Here is an 18,379-nt window from a genome sequence, read left to right on the forward strand (position 1 = left end):
TGAACTACCAAAAAGGACAATAAACTTATCTTAACAAATACTCAACATGAGAACAAATTAATCATAGCACACTCAGATGCAAACTCGACCATATCATACTCAAAGTTAAATTAAAACAGAGTGACCCAAAACATTAATGAGAAAACAAAATAGAAAGAGAAGTGAACATTTTTATTGATGATTGTGGATTTAAATTACAACCACTCAATGATCAGATAGCTCTCAACTGGACCCTTCGGACCGCGGAAAACGCGCGCGGAAAATCTCAACTTGCAACCTCAATCGACCTTGCAAAACCGACGATTTAGTGGCTATTTTTGGAGCTTTTATTTATTGGGTTAATGATGGCTCAAAAGTGGTCAAGGGATGGTGGATTTTGGGTGGTGAAGCTGCTAGATTTTTGAAAGAAAGACACGAATAGAATTTATTTTAGCGTAGAAGAAGCAAAAACATTTTTCTCCAAATCCCTCCCCTCTTTTTTCCTTTCTCTCCCTCCTTTTTTTATCCTCACATTTCTCTTCTATTTATAGAAAATTTTCAGAATTTTTTCAGATTTTTTTTTTTTTTTTTTTAATTAAAAATAATTCCCACTTCCCATTTTTATTTTTATTTTTTAAAATATAATTCCCCACTTTCATTTATTTTTATTTTTTAATTTTTCACTTTTCTACTTTTATTATATTTAAATTCCCACTTTTTTTACTTTTCTTTTCTTATTTTACTTTTCTTTTTTTTATCTTCCACTTTCTTTAATGTTTTTTAAAAACAATTTCAGCTACATTTACTTTTATTTTTTAATTCCAACTTTCTTTAACATTTTATTTTTTAAAATTTCTACATTATTTTATTTTATTTTTTTAATTTTCAACTTTCTTTTAATTATTAAACAATTTCCAAATACTTTTACTTTTACTTTTTAATTCTATATTTCTACTTTTCCTATTTTTTAATTCCTATCCGAACTTTTTTTTTTTTAAATATTTAACTTTTTTTAGGTTTTTAATTAATTTTATTTTAAAATAAAATTAAAAATAATAACAATTGACCTTTTAAATTATTATTAATTTTTACCCTATATAAAAAAAGTGTAACAAAGCTAAAAAATATATACTAAATTTCTGAAAATATTTACATAGTCTGGTGATAAAAATTTAAATATAGTCAAAAATTAGGTGCTCGCAGATGTGTGACAACTCTTTTAAATGGGTATTAAAAGATAAGAGTCGTTACCTAATGGTTTTAAGGTGTGTTAGGGCACATATTTGTAAATAACTTTGTTTGACTAGTCGACCCCACCAAAGATCGGGTATTAGCTCGAATTACCTCAAAGAGAAGGTGTTAAGCACTCTTCGAGCTCCACAACTGTGGGTCCCAGCCGAACTTAAGACTATGTGGATTAGATAATTGGTCTAGGTGATCAGATGAACAAAGAAATATAAAATTTGAAGAGTTTCATTATAACACAATGAGAATTGGGTAAAGATCTTTAAGGACTACAAGGATGCGACTACAATTGTATATGACTAAGCAAGTATATAAAGGAGGGGGTCCCAAGTTTTTTAGCCTAAAGGATCACCCCATGCAACATAAATAATATTTCGCAACTCCCTTTACGATCGGAGTTACTCATATTATTCAGCGGGCACAGATTATCATCTCTTGCTACCCGATTACAATGTTGAAGTTGTTTACCTGAGAGCGTTCTAATTCAATTCTAAGTTGTACCCTATGTGTGCGCTACACATTCCATGCCTATGGCCCATGAGGCTTTGGACCTACTATTTGGGTGGTTCTAGACTTTACTTAGGTTGCTCGAAAATGATAAAACTAAGCGACATTCAAAAAACAAAGAAGATTGCACATAATAGCAAAGAGTAGCTCATGTTAGCCTCCACACGTAAACAAAGAAGCACGCAGACTAATTTTCAGATTAGGCAGTAGAACGTTTCGAACTTGAGACTCAGAATCCTTTGGTCCTATAGGCATGATCTCTATATGATTCTAATATCAAACAGGCGACGCTGCACTTTAGTCCAACGTACAAATTAAATCATTATAAGTCCTATAGACATGGTTTCCAAGTGATTCTGATTTTAGCAATATACAGACAACGGATTTGCAGTTTACAAAAACCTATAGGCATAATTTCTAGATTGTTCACAAAAGGCGTTGAAACAACTCCAGAACCATGAACTACCAATGCTGATTTTATATACAAGTTCGTTAGGCAGGTGACAGTGTCCTAGGGCATGATATCTAATAGTTGGCGATTGACATTGATTTTATATAGTTTTATCCCTATATGCATGCTATCTAGATGAGCAATACAAACGATATGGGGAGCTGAATGATTATTAAACCTATAGGCATGAGCAGTACAATGACAATTGAGATTGATTAATCTGAAGTCATATAGGCATGGCACCTCGGTAAGTAGAATATTGCATTGCTACGCCCTATAGTCATGTCATCTAAGAAAATACAGTAGTGGAGACTGGTATAGTATATACTTGAAATAGCATGCATTGGCAAGTTAAGTATTGTGTGTGCGTGTGACTCCTATAAGCAGGCTTTCTACTCATGAAGTTAAAACATGTGAAGCAAATAGTGAATAAATCACATAGATCCTATAGGCATGCTTTCTACCCATTTATGTGAGAATTAGAGTACATAACCCCTCTTTTACTAATTTTCCCATCTGTTTTTGTTCACAAATTATTACAGATCCAAAAATAATGAATACAAGTGGTAATGTTATACATTAAAAGGCTACACGCCCAATACGCAGAGCATGCCCAAAAGAATATAACCTAGTAACACCTGGGCTTTCAGCAAACTTCTCCTTTTACACGAACAGTGAATCGAGGACCCAACATGTTTCAGAGTGAGAATGTATCATCTATACAATCAGGGCCATACACAAACTCATACCAAGCTTGAAATGGAAAACCATACATGATAACCAATTGACAGTCCTAAAGTCTATTAACAGTGGTCATAATTCTTAGATGTTAAGGGAACAAGATTGTTTAAACAAGAGGGCTTGAGCATACCAACTGAGTAGACAACTTTGGCATAGCAAGTTTGACATAGAAGAACTAACATCATATTGAACAATTATTCAACAAAGGGAAGGGTATATCATAGTGAGCCTAGTTATATATTAAGAGGGCTGAAGAGGCAAGTCTGTAGAGCTGACAGGACAAACACACAGATATACTAATTTCTCAAAAATCATGTTTCACGCAGGACATTAACCAAAATGTCAGAAAAATATTTTAAACAAGTGAACCTTATTCGAGACAATCATAGTTTGAGGGATATGCAATTTCATATGAAGATGACCATAAGCAGCATAGCAACAAACTAATGGCATTGTTTACCATAAAGCTCAACAGTGTCCTCGCTCATGAGAACATACAACACTTAAAAGGGGAAGAGACAGGCAGGCATAACCATTCGTACTAATTGCCTAGGCGGCAGAGAAACTAACATAGCAATTTGCCCTAGGAGCCATTCTAAACCAAACATGCAACAGAACTTAAATGGAAACATGCTTTAGTTAATTAATACAGTATCAGAGATCTATCATATTGGTCAAGAAGAACTTAACAAGGTCTAGAATATAAACATAGAGATACAGGACAAGGTAGATAACCCACATTAGTCTAGAAACACCTAAGAAATCTAGAATCCATTCCAATAATGAAAGGATCTTACATGTGCTGAAACCTACTGAATTCGACTAATAAATAACATGGAATTGTAGAGGATTATAAAACAATATCATAGCAGTACAATATCAGGGATTTATGAATAACAGGGAAACTGAATAATGCTTATAGAATTTAAACAACATTAACACATAAAACACATACGTCATAGATAAACAGGAAGGAAAATAGTTAACATTGCAAGAGTTAAGGACACTAACCAGTAGAAAAGTTAAACGAACAAACAAATGAGGAGGTAGAATACTAGTAGCAAGAGAACCCCAGATCCCCGATGCTTCATAGTTCACACGAGCCTCGAGAAGGGCTCCGAGCAGTGCTTGCACTGGAGGAGGTCGTTTTAAAAATATTATGGCCTTGGCTTTCAGCCGGCCAAGGATTCAACGATACCAGAAAATATTCAAGTATCTCAGAAGAAGTGAACGAGTGAGAGAAGAGTATAATGAGTGTACCAGCAGTGAAAATTAGGTCTGTCCAGAGGGGAAATTGGGTAGGGATTTATATAATGTTCAAATTGAATGGATGAGCATGGGAAATTATTAGTCAAACACAAGAAAGGAAAGAATATATCACATGCAATCAAAATTAGTAAGGAAAAAGGAAAATCTCAAACCCTATTTGAGTCCAACGGTCTTGAATCGAACCAATAATGCAAGAATCGTCCATTGTAGAGTGTATATTGACGAAAGATCATCTAGATCTTCACAAAATCGTAGTCAATTATGCATGATCTTGAAAGTTAGTTCTTGCCAAAAATAGGGCAAGATTTAAGTTATACCATAGACACGCATACAATAGTAAAGTATCACAAAATAGGTAAGTGAATCTCGGATTGATTCCATTTTTGGGTTGGAATAGGAGAGAAATCAAAAGGCGACTACTAGGTTTTCTCAGAGACAGACGGAATAGAGAGGGTTTAGAGGTGGTTAGAGTGGGAAAATGGGGTTAGGGTTTGGGTGAAGGGATATAAGGAAAGTTGAGTAGTTATTATGGGTCGTTGATCATTTGAGATCAACGGCCAGGATCGAAATGGGAGTGGGGCGAGTCGTTTAAGTGGGTATCGACCAGATTGAGGTTAACTAGTCGTTTGGGTTGGGATGGGGAGATTGGGCCAGTGATTTGAGTAGTTTTGGGCCACTAATGTGGTTCAAAATATGTATAACTTAAACTATCTTTTAAATACAAAATTGTTTAAATACAAATAATTAATAATAAATAAAAAAATATTTTTTTATACACTAAAATGATTGAAAATAATAACTTATAATTATAAAATATAAAAATGTTATTTTGGCAAAAATAATGTAAATAAAAACGTAATTATGCATGAATATAGGCTATTATTGCAAAAATTATGTAAATAACTAAAATATATATATAATTATATAAAATAAAGTAAAATATTATTAAACACACACATGGATATAAAATAATATATTTGGATGATTAAGTCATCATAAATAATTTAAAGGGATAATATTTAAGTAATTTAGATGCAAGAAAATTAATTCTAAAGCTCTAAAAATCATGGAAAAATTATAAAATATTTGTATAAATCTTGTAAATTAAGTAATGATGCAAAAAATGATATTTTGAAAGTATATATACTATGAGAGAAAAATTGGATATCAACAAGGATTGAATTGCGATGCATGTACCGGGGTGGCATTTGATGTGGCTTATGATCGGGTTAGTAGTTATGAGTTCCACATGTTTCTTATTTCATTGTTATTGTTGTGAAGGTCTGGAACAAGGTTCTAGTCGATATGAGTTTGTTGCCACTACCAGGCTTGGTGTTTGGCAGTTATTGTGGTTAGAGTTGATGTTATATGCATATGGGTGATGCATTATGTTTTGTGGTTGTGCCTTGTGGATGTATGCATGAGTTATTGCGGCTATTTGAGGGTTATACATCGTGTTTATGTGAGAATCGAGTCCTTTATGGGTGTCAAAATTTAGTTTCAAGGCTTATCGGCATGAATAAAAGAAATAATCTTTGGTTGAGATGGTGTTGTTGAGCTTATGTGGACTGGGGTGACGTAGGATCACCTGTGGGCATGCGTATAGTGCGCTTATACCCTGATTTGATGGCATACGAAAGACTCTTGGCACATTTATGGACGAACGTTTGTATGAGATGGGGAGAATGTAACGACCCGATCGATCATTTTGGGCTTTAAGGTTTCGTTCTGTGGTTCGAGGTCTTGAGAGGCATCATATTGTGTATTATGATTTGCCTGCATGGTCGGATTAGATTTTCGGATGTTTCGGGATGTATTTGGATGAGTGCTTCTTACTTTAGAAGCATAAGTTAAAAATATAGACCGAGGTTTGACGTTTTGTGGAAAGGACCCCGGAACGGTGTTTTGATGGCTCCTCTAGATTCTTGTCATGATTTTGGATTTGGGCTTACGCCCAGAATCGAATTGGAGGTCTGTAGGTTGATTTGTGTTATTTTTACCGAAAATTGGCAACTTGAGGTTTAGAAGTGTTACCGTAGGTTGACTTCATATCTATCGTATTTGGATTTATGTTTCGGGACTTGGAATAGGTCCATTTTGTTATTTGGAATTTGTTTGGCGTCATTCCGAGTTGATTTCTTAGGAATCGGACACGCGGTTGTGTTTTTAGAAGTTCTTGAGTTTCTTGTTGATTTCATTTGTTTTGGAGTCCCGATTCATGGATTTGGATGTTATTTTGATGATTTAATCATGCGAGCGAATCCGTATTATGTCTTTAGACTTTTGTTGATGTTTGGTGTGGAGCGTCGAGGGCTCGGGTGAGTTTCGGATGCGTTTCAGAGTGTTTGATAGAGTTTAAGTTATGCCGGTTTTGCATAGGTGCTTCAGGTCTCGCATTTGCAAGATATAGATCACATTTACGATATTTGGCCGAGGTCTTCTAGGTTCGCATTTTCAAACATTCTGTTCACTTTTGCGATGGGGATATGGGCTAGGAAGTGGTCGTATTTGCGATCAATTTGATCGATTTTGCAATACGTCCGCAGTTCACAATTGCGAACTATTCGCCGCACTTGCCATGACAGCAGGAGTGTGAGGGTCTTCACTTTTGCGATTATTTTCTTGCATTTGCAAACCCCATATCGCATTTGTGACTGGACATAAAAGCTGAGGGACGGGACCCTAAACTCGGTAGGAGGCAATTTTGAAAAGGAATTTTCATCTACAATCACTAGGTAAGTGTTTTGATTAATTTCCAACTATTTTACATGATTATATATGAGATTTAACATCAAAATTATGAGAATCAAAGTAAAATTTTGAGAAACTTTGCTTATGTTTTGAAAAGTGAGAATTCGAGTTTTGGGAGTCGATTTGGACTCGTATTTTAAAACAAAATACATACATGGACTCATGGGGTTCTGGGTAGTTGGAATCTACACTTGGACCCAGGTTTTGACCTTGCGGGCCTGGGGTTGACTTTTAAAAAATTGTGTAAAGATCATAGCTTTATTTATTGAAATTGATTTCTCTTGCATTATTTAATATTATTAAGTCAATCTTTATTAGATTTGAGCCGAGCAGAGGTGAATTGTGAAAGAAAAGTTGTTTTAGAGTATTGATTGAGGGTTTTTGAGGTAAGTATCTTTCCTAACTTTGTGTAGGGAAAGTACCTCATAGGGATTGGTTTGTTTGCACTATTTGAACTACGTGAAAGACGTGTACTCGAAGTGACGAGTGTGTATACGGCATTATATGTAAAAATTTGATCGATTTAGACTCTTTGGTCTCTTATATCCATTAAACCGAAGTTGTTCCATCGTGTTATGTCACCCAATGTTAAAGTAACTCTTATATGCTTTATTTGAAGTTGTTGGTTCATGATCTATCTTCTATTGCCAAATTTACTCATACATGCTTTAATTGTAATTGTTGCCTCTTTACTGTTACGTGTTATCTCCTCCGTAGTTGATTATCCTTATTTGAAGTTATTGTTACATGTTATCTCCTTCTTAGTTGATTATTATTATTTGAAGCTATTGTTACATATCATCTCTTCATTAGTTGGATACCTTTATTGAGGTCGATGTTACATGTTATCTCTCTTATTGTTAAACTGCTCTTACTCGAAGTCATTATTACTTGTTATGTATTTCATTATTGTGTTTAACCTTCCATTTCATTGTATTGTTATAATTCTTGTGTTGATTTACTTGTCGTACCCTCGTGTTATTGATGTTCTTGTTGTACTCTGTGTTTGTTGATCTGTGGGCTATGTGTGGTAGTGGTATTAGAATTGTTGTTATGAAAATGTTGTGGTATATGAGCACATTTGGTGCGGGTTGTTATATTTTTGGCACATGTGGCACTGTTGAGAGGATTGTCAAGGTGTTCGCACGTGAGTTGTCTGTGCTATTATTACTATTAATATTCTACACATGCGGCATGACAAGGCGGTCTATTTATGTTGATATTGCACATGTGACGAGACAAGGTAAAAAATTATTATGCATGTGTGGCGAGATAAGCCGGGAGTTTACTTTTTTGTTGCGCACGCAGCGAGACAAGGGGGCTATGTCAGGGATGATTTGTGATTGCCTTGGGGCATTGTCATTGATGATATTTGTGTGGTGGTGTGCCTATCTTGTGTGAGTTATGCATATTATGGGCTTTGTTGTGTTGTTTCCAATGTGCCATTCGTTATCCCTGATCTTACTTGTTGACTCGAGCTGTGATAGTACACTTTCTCAAGCATACACTGTAATCCATCACTTATATTAGTCCAGAAATATGAACCTTGATGTTTGTTGATCATTTACATGTATTCTTGTATACCTATCTTCTGTGCGTGAGTTGTACTATTGGCACGTGATTTGTCCGTGCGGATATGAGATATTGATACTATTGGCATGTGAGTTATCCGTACGCATATGAGGTATTGTTACTGTTAGCAGGTAAGTTGTCTGTGTAGATATGAGGTATTAATAGTACTGGCACGTGAGTCGTTCATGCAACACGTGAGTTGTGGGATTGTGATTCGTACTGTGGGCACAAGATGCCGAGTGATTAGGGTTCCTCATTTGGGACCCATGATTTTAAATTATGAGGTGTGGTATCTCGGAAATATTCTTGTATAAACCTTGTGTGAGAGCGGTTGATTATTGGGTTGTTACTTGATTTCCTTAATTGGTTTCACTAGACTTCAACTTTTTCTGCTTCCTTTACATCATTATTACTTGTTTTCTTCTTGTTGTTAATTGTTGCTTCAAGTTTCCATTTGCAAGTACTGTATTATTATCCTTACCATGTTTCGCTTTATATTCATACCCATATAGGTTATTATGTCTAGTAGGTGTCGTGACTGTTTCTCCTCACTACTCCACCTAGGTTAGTCTTGATACTTACTAGGTACCGCCGTGGTGTATTCATGCTAAGCTTGCTTCACATTCTTGTGCAGATTTAGATACCTCGGAGCGTGTTGGTCATTAGATAGCTGATCGAGTATTGCTGTGGAGACTTCGTATACCTACTATTGCGTTCGCATACCTTGAAGTCACCTTTCGAAGTTTTACTTTATACTGTTTATTTAATTTCTATTCCATAACAGTTGTACTTAGAGATTATCTAGTAAACTCGATAGAGTTTGTAACTTGTACTACCGGTTTTGGGATGTTGTATATCTACTTTGGATTGTTGGCTTTGTATAAAAATTTCTGATTCATGTTTAATAGTTTATTGGTTAAGATCTGTTATTAATTCAATAACTGTTAGCCTTACCTAGTATTAGAAATTATGTGCCATCATGATTTCTAAGAAGGGATTTTAGGTCATGATAATTTTTTATTTTAAAAAGTTTATCTTTTGATCCAATCTACTATTAAAGTAATTTAGCATATCAATAATTGCGTGATAACTTTTGGAATTTACTTTTGAAGTAAGGATAATATCGTCTGCGAAGAAGCTATGTGCAAAAGCAAAGCCAGTTGGAGATAATTTAATAGGAGCACATAATTGGCACTTGGTAGTTAACTACCATATAAGGATAACTACCATAAGATTGATGAGCTGCAGTGAAAATTGGAAAAACAATAATGAATGAAAGGCCATTCAAGCATGTAAAAAGAAAATTTCCATGTCTAACTTAAAAGCATGTGTGAGCTTGTTTTGCCATGCATATTCTTGAACTGTGTGAGAACATGTCAATTTAAACAATAAAATCATTATTTGATAAAAATTGAGTATTTAAAGATATAAATGAATATTTTATGCTTGATAATTTTTTGAAGTATCTGAACTTCAAATTATATATCAATCAAAACAATTATTCTAACAAAATCTAATAAAAAATTAAATTCAACATAAATTTATCTTATAATCAAGATTACCCAAACAAAACATTGAAATCAAAATTTGTTCCAATTTACATGCACTAACTATTCGTGTATTTGAACTAATTGCAAAATATCAAATTCTAGCTAAAGTACAAACATTGAAAAATTATTTCAAATAACTATATATATATCAAATAACTATATATATATAAAACAATCGGGCATTTATCTTCCTCGCATTAGCTGAAGTGCAAGTTCCCCGCATACTTCCATTTAGATGTTCCTTTTTCGGAAATTTTATCTCTTTGAACATTAAATTTATAAATATGAAATGATTTTGTCCAATATCAAATATCTTGCTTTAGAACTCCATGAGCACGTTTGAATCTATTTAATTCATGCCCAACCCTATAACCATGCCTAAGGAAAGTCAAACCGACAATTAATCGGAAATTGAATGGGAAAACCGAGGGATGAGAGAGTCACAGTTCTCCCACTTTCCCTTAGCCTATCTAGACTTTTAAGAAACATAGGGGAAAACCTGCCAAACTTTTTAATATTACAAAAAGATAGGAAGGAGAGAGAGGAGTTATAAAATAAAGGGAAGAGAAATATTATACAATATTTAAATTTATGATAAATTTATAATTTAAAAAGTAGTAATCAACACTTTAAATTGAGGATGGGTTACAAATGCGATTGAATTAAATGTATTATTAATTTAAATTTATACTTAAGGTAATTATAGCACATTAAAATTGAACTTCTTAGACCCAAAACAGTAAATCAACAACAAAATAAAAATAATTGTATTGTGTTATATCCAGTATAATTTTGAATTTTAAAGTTATAACTTATAATTTTATTTTTATGTTAAGCATAAAGTAAGAGTAAGTTATAACATAAAAATACAATTATATCGAATAAAGAACCAAAAGATTATAAATTACTAAAATATAATTTTAAATTTTAAGTCGATATCAAATTCTGATAAGAAATGAGCCTAAATAATAAATTTTATTTTCAAAATAACATATTACATGATCAATTGAGCCAATCGAGATAGACAACCAAATTAGGCGTGGCCGAAGTTAGACTAAGCTAAGCATGACAAAACTGAGCCAGGCTCAATTGGTCGAGTCGAGTCTCGATACTCTCTTGAACGAGTCCAGCCAAGTCGCTAAAATATGAACGAGCCAAGCTGAGCTCTGAGCCGACTCACCTCTTTTCTTGTCCTTTCATCATGTATTTTTGTTAGTTTTCAATTAACAACCAACGCGTTTGAAGAACGAATTTCTTGCCAAACCAAAACCCTATAAAAGGAGCATATTCAATAACCCTTTAACAAAATAACCCTCTCTTCCATTGCAAAATGCAGTTCTTCAACTTGGTTTCCATTCTTCTTTTTGTATCTTCTCTCTTTTTATTTAGGAAATGGAAGAAATCAAATAGCCAAAGCAAAAGATTGCCTCCAGGTCCATGGAAACTGCTTTTTCTTGGAAGCATGTTTCATATGCTAGGTGGACTTCCACACCATGTCCTAACAAATTTAGCCAAAAAATATGGACCCCTTATGCACGTTAAACTAGGGAAAATGTCTGTAGTTGTAGTTACTTCTCTTGAGATGGCAAAAGAAGTACTAAAAACTCATGACCTCGCTTTTGCATCTAGGCCTAAACTTGTGGCCATTGATATTGGCTGCTATAACGGGACAGATATAGCCTTTTCTCCCTGTGGCGCTTACCGGAGACAAATGCGTAAAATTTGTGTCTTGGAATTGCTTAGTGCGAAAAATGTCCGATCGTTTAGTTCGATCCGACGTGATGAAGTTTGTCGTCTCATTAAATTTTTTCGATCATTACCTGATGAGCCAGTTAATGTTACTAAAAGGATATATTTATTGTCAGGCTCTATATATCGAGATCAGCATTTGGAAAAGTAATCAAGGAGCAAGACGAATGTATGCAACTAATCAAAGAAGTTTCAGGATTAGTAGGAAGATTTGAGTGGAAAGAAGGGTAGAATTATGTATCTGCACTATAAGATAGATGCTATTGTTGAGAATATCATCAATGAAGATCTAATTGATGTATTGCTAAGACTTGTGAAGGATGGAGGCCTTCAATTTAGAATCACCGCTGACAACATCAAGGCCACTATTATTGTAAGTACTATATATAATGCATAATGATATAGTCTCAAGTAAGACTTCTGATCTTGTTTTCATAATGAAATGTATGCATTAAAAAGGTTAAAATAATTATGTCAACCGCCATAACTTAGTATTTTAGGGTAATGTAATAATAGCTAAATATCATGTTTTGAAAATAATTTCGGCCTTGAAGTTATAAGAAATTTAAATATTCCAGTAGAAGATGAAAAGATTATAAATATAAATAGCTAGCAATCACGACATATATCAAACTTGCTCATAAATGCAGGACTTGTTTGCTGGTGGAACAGACACTTCATCATCAAATAATTACTTGGGCCATGGAAGAAATGATGAAGAATCCAAGTGTACTCATCAAAGCTCAAGCTGAGGTAAAAGATGCCTTTAAAGGTAACGAAACTTTCGATGAAAATGATGCAGAGGAGTTGAAATACCTAAAGTTAGTCTTTAAAGAAACTTCTAAACTCCATCCTCCACTTCCATTGTTGATCCCAAGAGAATGTAGGGAAGAACAAATATAAACGGCTACACTATTCCTTTGGAAACCGTAGTCATGGTTAATGTTTGGGCAATGGGAAGAGATCCTAAATATTGGGTGGATGAAGAGAGCTTTCAGCCAGAAAGATTTCAACATAGCATTATGAATTTTGTTGGTAATAATTTTGATATCTTCCCTTTGGCAGTGGAAGAAGGATTTGCCCTGGGATATCATTTGGTTTGGCTAATGTTTATTTGCCACTGGCTCAACTATTGTATCACTTTGATTGGAATCTTCCTACCGGAATCAAACTGAATCGGTTAGATTAGCTATTATTAGAAAGAGTGACCTTTACTTGATTGCAACTCCGTATCCACCTCCGCCAGAGTAATTTGGTGGCATCAAACATGGTTAAAACTAATCTTTTCTTCTTGTGTACTCATAATGCATCTGTCTTAACAATAGGAAATGTATCATGACAATTTTACATAGAGAATTTCAAATAAATATTTTCTCTGTTAAATTTGGGAATATAATGAGTGGTGGGGGGGGGGGGGGGTTTGTAGTATACTTAATTTTCTTACGCCCTTTATAAGGAATATAAACTATTTTATCGTTATATTCTATTATGTTAATCGTCCCTATCCCCAGATTTTCTTGTTAAGATGAATGTGTGAGCACCTAATTTTTTACTATATTTAAAATTTTCACCACTTTTAGTTTAAAATAGTTTTAAATTTAATTTTGATATTTTAACTTTTATATCATTTTTATTAGTAGGTTTTATTAGAGAATATGTAATATTTTTAACAAAGTCTATTTCGTAGAGGACGGAAGAATTTATTTGAATCACAGACCAAATCTAATAAAATTACTTCCTACATTTCCTACACTATATCTTTGTCCCATCACCCACCTACTATACTATTCACGTGTCACATCTCACTCCCTTTCATTATTCCCTTGTAACATCACCCACCTACTACACTATTCACGTGTCACTATTCCTTAGCTCATCGTTCATTTTCAACACTCCTCCTCTATATGTACACACACAAAAAAGAAAAAAAATGACCGGATGGACCTCCTTCTTCCCCAAGCGAAAAATGCACGAAACCTCTAGTAACACCCACCTCTTTGACGCCAAAAAAATCAGTCAATTCAGCACCATTTTAGCTACAAAAATCAACTGAAACTACCCCAAAACATAGCAAAAAATAGCCACGAATTTCATCCTGAATTCCAGCAAAAGGCAGCCCAAAATTACAGCAAAAGCTGCCCAAAAATGCAGCAAAGCAGCTGCAAAACCTACCTCCATTAACGCCAATTTTCATCTTCAAAACTGCCGCAAAAATGCAGCGATTCTCCATAAAAAAACCAGCTCGCAAATATCACTAAACCAGCAGGAAAAAGTCACTCTTGGTCGCTAAAATCTGAGTGAAAACAATCCGGGAAAAGTCCCCGATGAGGTCTTGGTTCGAGGTTCCGGTGTACGGTCAGTTACGAGTTGACGACGAAAGTCTCATTTTTGTTTCTGGATCTCTTCACTTTGGACAAGATTATGTACGAGTCAGAGATTTTTTCTTATCAATATATTTAAAAATCGTTGCATATTCAAGGTGTTTTTCCATGCTCTTATCAGTATTTCCATCAAAGTTTCATGTTTTGAATTATTGGTGTGATTTTGTGGTGTGTTTAACTGTTTAATCAATGTGAAAGTTTGAGTGGTTTATTGCTCTTTGTTTCATCAACTATAAATGCTACTGTGTTTTGAATCAATCTTTTACTAAGTACATATCTTGTTTAATAGTTATTCTTGTCAAGTGGGGTTGTTATGGCTTTATGTTGGGTGTGAGTATTAATCATAAATTGGAAAAGTCAAATGAGCTACTGTTTGATTTGGTAGAAATCACGTTGGAGTTTAGCATTAGCTTTCATTTTATTCCATTAATTTTCTTCATCAAGAAATAAGTATAGATAAAATAGAATGAATAAGTAGGATTTATTAACTTGTCGCATTATCTCACTATACATGGCATCATTTATACCTCTAGTAATCTTTAAGAATCAATCTTATATTTTTCGTAATTCTATCTCATAACCTTTGAACCTCACAATAATCCCAAACTTAGCAAATAATTAAACAACTATGAATAACGTAGTGTGCTTTAGGTGTGATTAATAATAGATTATCGTGACTATGGGTACGGTTGCGTGGCATAATCATGGTACATAATTTCAAATTCGAGTGCACGCTTGTGTAACTTGACCTTAACTGCAACGTCATAATAAAATTATAACGTTATTTATAATGTAATTTTGTCCTTCCATAAATAATCAAGCAATGAAAGCGGACATAGGTAAAACATGAAAACCAATAAAACATAGTTTATCAAAAAATAATTCAAGCTAAATTTAATCAATAAAAGTGATCGTGCTAAAATCACGAAACTCGGGAATGCCTAACACCTTCTCCCAGATTAACAGAATTCCTTACCTAGTCTTTTGTATTCGCGGACTATAAAAATAGAGTCAATTTCCTCGATTTGGGATTTAAAATACACCAGTGACTTGGGACACTATAAATTATTCCAGGTGGCGACTCTGAATATATAAATAATCTCATTTCGATTAATGTCACTTTAATTCGAAAAACTTCCCTATCCCCTCGGGAAAAAGGAGGTGTGACAGCCATGGCGACTCCGCTGGGAACTAACTAGAATTCGAACTTGTACATGTTGACTTTTATTAGGCTTTATTAATTTTGTATATACTGTAATTTTATTTGGGCTTAATGTGCTACTTATCTGCTTTTTACTGCTTTGATATTGTTGAACTGTACATATCAACTGTCTTCTCTCGCACCCTCTATGAGTCTTCTTGATATTAAAATTGGGCATTTGCTTGATATAGCCCGCTTTCTTTGAGATAGTCGAGGTGCTTGTTACCCGGTAAAGGATTTTAGTCACACGTATTTTAGGCGAGGAGCACCACCAGCTAAGCCGGAAAGCAATGCTACTGGTACGCTGACCCTTCTCGACTCGTGTTTGTCCGCCCGAGTAAGCCAGTCTAGATACCTTCTCCACTAGGAATTAAACCTAAAAGAACAAACCTCATGCCAGATATCCTTAGTAGGTTCGCTTTATTTACATCACGTGCATTTGACTTAGTGAAACTCGTCACATGGGTCGGGTCCGTATAAGACAGGTATCCTCTTTGAGACCATTATGTTCACTTATGTGGTACTTGCTACATCACTTGGAAGGCTTTCTTGATTTCTTGATCAACTTTAGAAAATTAGTTGAGCGGAATTATTAAAAAAAAATCATTCTCCTTGTTTAGAACAAATAATCTATTTTTTTAAAGATTTTTTAGTAGTCTGGCGTGAGGTGTAAAGATTAATTTTCATAAAAATTAAAAGCTTAAAATAGTCATTTTGACCGAACAATACGGGTCTGATTCTCACCGGATGTGAGATACATAGGCAAACCTCATCAGTTCCGGCCTCCAATTTTCAAAAATCCGAAAAGATATTTTTCTTCAATTCATTCTTTAGAAGTTTTTTTTTAGACCAAAAATCCAAAAATATTTTCTTCCTTTTTTTAAAAGTCTTTCTCCCAAAATTCAAAAAATAAAATAAAATCAAAATCCAAAAATAATTTATGTCTTTTTTATAAGTCTTTCTTTTTGGAAATTAAAAAAAATTAGTTTATTTTCTTTAATCCTGATATTCCCGAACTACGCAAGATCTCATTCCTGTTCTCACATGATACGTAGGCAACCCATATTAGGTTCGATCGACTATTTTAAAAAAAAACCTTGATAATAATAAGGATCGACTGAGTCCATTCTAACGTGTCTCTTATTTTGAATTGTAAAGAAAGTTTGAGGTGGTCGGTTTGTGGAAAGCTGGCAACACAAGATCCAGGAAACAAATGCCATTGACAACTGACATCGAAGGTGTTACAAGTGCTCAAGAGACTCAAGGTCAGAGGGATCAACAAAAGTCTACTCTAGTTCAGGAAAATAGAGTACTGAAGCAGCAAATGATTGAAATATGTCAAGCATGGGCCGATGGCCAAGGACCGCCTTTTTCTATTCATGGTTTCCCAGAGTTCACATCCATCTCGACTACTAATATTCCAATTTCATTATCTGATCAATCATATCTACCTGGGTTCCGTCTTTATCCTAATTGTACGCCTACAGCTGGAACTTCTGTTGTGCGCTCCCAAAGTGTGCCATTGACAACCAACCAGACAACCACTACTATTATGCCCGTCTTCACCATCCCATAGCCGATGGTGGTGTAAAGGAAAACTCACGAGTCACAATTTGCTACCCAGTAAGAATAATACCACTCTCTCGTGTACCACTCGTACCTATTTGATCTTCCTGTAAAGATTGAGAAGACTGCCCGAAAGATGGCACAGGAAGAAATGACCCAAAGAATGAAAAGCTTAGAACAAAGTTGAAAAACATGAAAGTATTGGCAGGTCAGAAGAGTATTGTTTTCAAGGATCTATGTATGTTCCCTGATGTTCATTTGCCACTTGGTTTCAAGACTCCCAAATTTAAAAAGTATGATGGACATGGAGACCTCATAGCCCACCTGAAAAGGTATTGCAATCAACTAAGAGGTGCGGGAGGAAAGGAAGAATTACTGATGGCTTACTTTGGGGAAAGCCTTACGGGAGTAGCCTCCGAATGGTTTATGGATCAAGACACATCTTGTTGGTATGTTTGGGATGGCATGGCCCGGGCCTTTGTCAAACAGTTCCAATACAACATCGACATCTCCCCAGACCGCAATTCCATTTCAAACCTGAAGAAGAAACCAACTGAAAGTTTCAGGGAATATACCATTAAATGGAGAGAGCAAGCGGCTAGAGTTAAGACACCCATGGATGACCACGAGCTAATCACTGTCTTCCTTCAGGCTCAAGAGCCAAATTATTTTCAAAACATGATGTTCGTAGTTGGAAAATCCTTCTCGGAAGCAATCAAAATGGGGGAAATGGTTGAGAATGACCTTAAGACAGGCAAAATCATAAGTCAAGCAGTTCACAAAGTCACAACTCAGGTTGTCCATATTGAATCTATTAATTTTAGTGACATGAATGAGAAGGATGAAGAAACCATGATGACGTCAAGGTCGAGAAGAGGTCCTAGGAGAACATCTCGAAGGTATCAGTAGCCTCGTCTGGTTTCCTATGATTCCCCTCAGCACTACCACCCACCTCAGAACCCACAGTACTCTGTTGCTCCACCTCAATACGTTGTCCAGCCACCAAGACACCCCAGAAGGCGAGCACCAGCACCCCCAAAAGGCGAGCACCAACACCGCAAATCACCACCACCCTCCACAAAATTTTCAAGTGCCATATAACCCACATCCAAGCCAGGGGTATAGAGGGGAACAAAGGTTGAAAGATAATTTTACATTAATAGGAGAGTCTTATGCAAGCTTGTTTGAGAAATTAAAGCATTACGACATGATTGCACATATTCCTCCAAATCATGTGGACCCACGTGCAAGAAGCTTTGACTCTTCTAAAAGGTGTGAATATCATTCCAATGTCCAGGGGCATAATGTTGAAAGCTGTCGGGATTTTAAAAGAGAAATAGAAATGATGATCTAGGAAAAACTTATTGTGATCCAAGACAATGACACTTAGAATATCGCGCGGAATCCTTTACCTGCA

The 18,379-nt window shown here is 35.0% G+C and overlaps 1 protein-coding gene and 1 pseudogene across 1 annotated transcript; both read left to right on the forward strand.

Moving 5' to 3' along the window:
- The first annotated feature begins 11,027 nt into the window (after positions 1-11,027).
- On the forward strand, positions 11,028-13,197 carry LOC104118941 (premnaspirodiene oxygenase-like; annotated as a pseudogene).
- Positions 13,198-17,154: 3,957 nt separating this feature from the next.
- Positions 17,155-17,871, forward strand: LOC117273133 (uncharacterized). Its single transcript, XM_033652226.2, has one exon. It carries the CDS (start codon positions 17,155-17,157, stop codon positions 17,869-17,871), a length of 717 nt encoding a protein of 238 aa, XP_033508117.1.
- Positions 17,872-18,379: the final 508 nt, after the last annotated feature.

This window comes from Nicotiana tomentosiformis, chromosome 1, assembly GCF_000390325.3.
Source record: "Nicotiana tomentosiformis chromosome 1, ASM39032v3, whole genome shotgun sequence".
Taxonomy (NCBI): Eukaryota; Viridiplantae; Streptophyta; class Magnoliopsida; order Solanales; family Solanaceae; genus Nicotiana; species Nicotiana tomentosiformis.

Coding starts and splice junctions, on each gene's coding strand:
- LOC117273133 (XM_033652226.2), top strand. CDS start 17,155: ATGAAAGTATTGGCAGGTCAGAAGAGTATTGTTTTCAAGGATCTATGT.